The sequence below is a fragment of the Palaemon carinicauda genome, chromosome 20 (genome assembly GCF_036898095.1).
Source record: "Palaemon carinicauda isolate YSFRI2023 chromosome 20, ASM3689809v2, whole genome shotgun sequence".
In the NCBI taxonomy this organism is placed as follows: Eukaryota; Metazoa; Arthropoda; class Malacostraca; order Decapoda; family Palaemonidae; genus Palaemon; species Palaemon carinicauda.
The window spans coordinates 108,181,410-108,183,909 of NC_090744.1; the positions used below are offsets into that span (position 1 = coordinate 108,181,410).

General features: G+C 35.6%; 1 protein-coding gene across 1 annotated transcript in view; it reads right to left on the reverse strand.

Moving 5' to 3' along the window:
- Positions 1-2,137: 2,137 nt before the first annotated feature.
- LOC137660053 (uncharacterized) overlaps positions 2,138-2,500 on the reverse strand; it is a 1,943-nt gene continuing 1,580 nt past the window's right edge. The window contains exon 2 of the mRNA XM_068394778.1: positions 2,138-2,500. This exon is cut by the window's right edge and continues 48 nt beyond it. Within this exon, the coding sequence (XP_068250879.1) occupies positions 2,159-2,500 (342 nt within the window). The 3' untranslated portion in view covers positions 2,138-2,158.

Below are 2,500 nucleotides of genomic sequence, written 5' to 3' on the forward strand. Positions count from 1 at the left end.
ACCCTGTGGAACACCGGATATCCCATTCCTATACTCACTGTGGTGCCCATCAATAAAGCTTAAAAATCAATAAAAATACGCAAGTGACTTCCACCAAAAACAACAGTCTGTTCAATACCAAAGCTTTCCTGATATTTTGAAATATAATGATATTTTAGAAGAAAAAAAAAAATGTGTCAATGATGATCGTGCGAAAACTGAAAACAAGGTCCGACTATTTATGGCTACTCGAAGGTGGATAGGTCTAACATATGATGTTTCACATTTATAAATAGATGAGCAATACTCGAGTACTATCGGTAGAAGGTAAAACAGTGGAATTAACCAAAATGACTCAGGAAAGGTAGTTTAGACAGTTGAACACGAGATAACAGAAGATGGATCGAACTACTCTTGCATGACACGAGATATCAATAGCAGATGATTTAAAGGCTATTTTAGCTCATGATGGACTCAGATCATAAAGCATATTAGCAAAGAGGAAATATAAAAAGTCAACATAATAGAAGAAGGAGGATAAGTATCGTGGTAGGGTGTTCGGAACATCCCTGGCTAACAATCTGTTGGACGGTAGTTCGAGACACTCTCAAGCTCGTTATATTTAAGTAGTGTCTGCAACCTCACTATCCTTGTCAACTGGGAGGGGGGGGGGAGAGTGGCTTGGTTTGGGAGAGTCTATAAGTCTATCTATATGTGATCATCAGCCATTGCCTGGCCTTCACTGGTCCTAGCTTGATGGGGAGGTGGCTAGGGCGTTGATCATATGTGCTCTATTGTGGCCAGTCTCTGGGATATTGTCCTGTCCCTTGCCTCTGCCATTCATGAACGGCATTTTAACCTTCAAACACTCCCATGTCAACTTTTCACATTCTGTAGCTTAAAGAAACAATAAATCTACGACTCTCATGTACATTTGTGTGTCTATTTGTGTTTGTGAGAGAGAGAGAGAGAGAGAGAGAGAGAGAGAGAGAGAGAGAGAGAGAGAGAGAGAGAGAGAGAGAGAGTATATTGTTTATGAATAATAGGCATTATTATTGTTGCCATTATCTACAGTAAACTATTATCTCTATTACTACTACTACTACCATAATCATTATCATTGCTATTATCATTATTATTACATTTTATTCGTATTGTATTTTCTTATCATAATAAGAAAGATAAAATGATATAGAATTAATCTCCTAATATGAATGATCATGTAATCAGAAATACAAACGAAACTCAATAATCTCGAAGGACAATTGATCAGAAACAGAAAATATTTTGTATTAATTGGAAGTCACTAAAACAGATATCATTAACCTTACTTGCCCGGAAGAGGGTCTACTTCCCAAATATATTATTATTAATATTATTATTATTATTATTATTATTATTATTATTATTATTATTTTTATTATTATAATTATTATTATTATTATTATTATTATTATTATTATTATTATCAAAATGACGAAATAACTCTTCGCTTTCAAAAAGTCAGCCACCTTACAAAGCAATAGTCATTGGACTAAAATGTTTATATAGAAAAAAAAGAGAAATTAAAAAAAAGGAAAAATAACGAAAAAGAGTTGGAAATCATTCACTTCAGTTCTTTCAAGTTGATGTGAAAAATATTAAGAAAATTTTGAAACCTTCCGTTTTGGAATTCAAAATTTTTCTAATATTGAGGACTTTGCTTATGGTAACAGCTTCATCTTCTTTTTTAATTTGACTCTTCTAACTTCTGGTGACCTTAAGCATGCTAGTTAGATACTAGAACTAGCGAAAACGCCCTCAGCTAGTTCTACCCTTGAGCTAAACTGATTCTCACTTGGTAATTAGTTAACAGAACTATTCCTTTTATTTTCTCTTCATGGGTTAGGAATAAGTTTATTTTCAATATCATTAGGTTGAGAGGAAAGAATTTATAAAAGTATATGTTTATTTCGATCTCATATTTACAATAAGTCCGGAAATTCTTGGATGGCATCTTGAAGTGTTGTAAAGATAAGTCTGAAAAATATAAAGATACATAAACAGAAGAGTGAATAAAAGTTAAATAAATTAACGAACACTTTCTATATAAATAAATTTTCTTAAACAAAAAAAAAAAATAAATAAGAAATTTACTTAGTCTTTTCCTTACTATATTAAAACCTCCTAGGTCTCGACCTTAGTGACCGTAGCCGTATCCATGGCCATGTCCACCGTGTCCGTGTCCATATCCGCCATGACTGTGACCATAGCTGATGTGAGAATAGCCGTAGCCACCTTGTCCACCATGACCATGACCATGGCCGTGGCCATATCCACCGTGTCCATGACCATGGCTATGTCCGTAGCCACCGTGTCCATGCCCGTGTCCATGCCCATATCCGCTATGCCCATGTCCGCCTTGTCCATGGCCATATCCACCATGCCCATGTCCACCATGTCCATGACCATATCCTCCATGGCCATATCCACCATGTCCATGTCTGTGACTACTATGGCCGTATCCATGGTCAGGCACTGG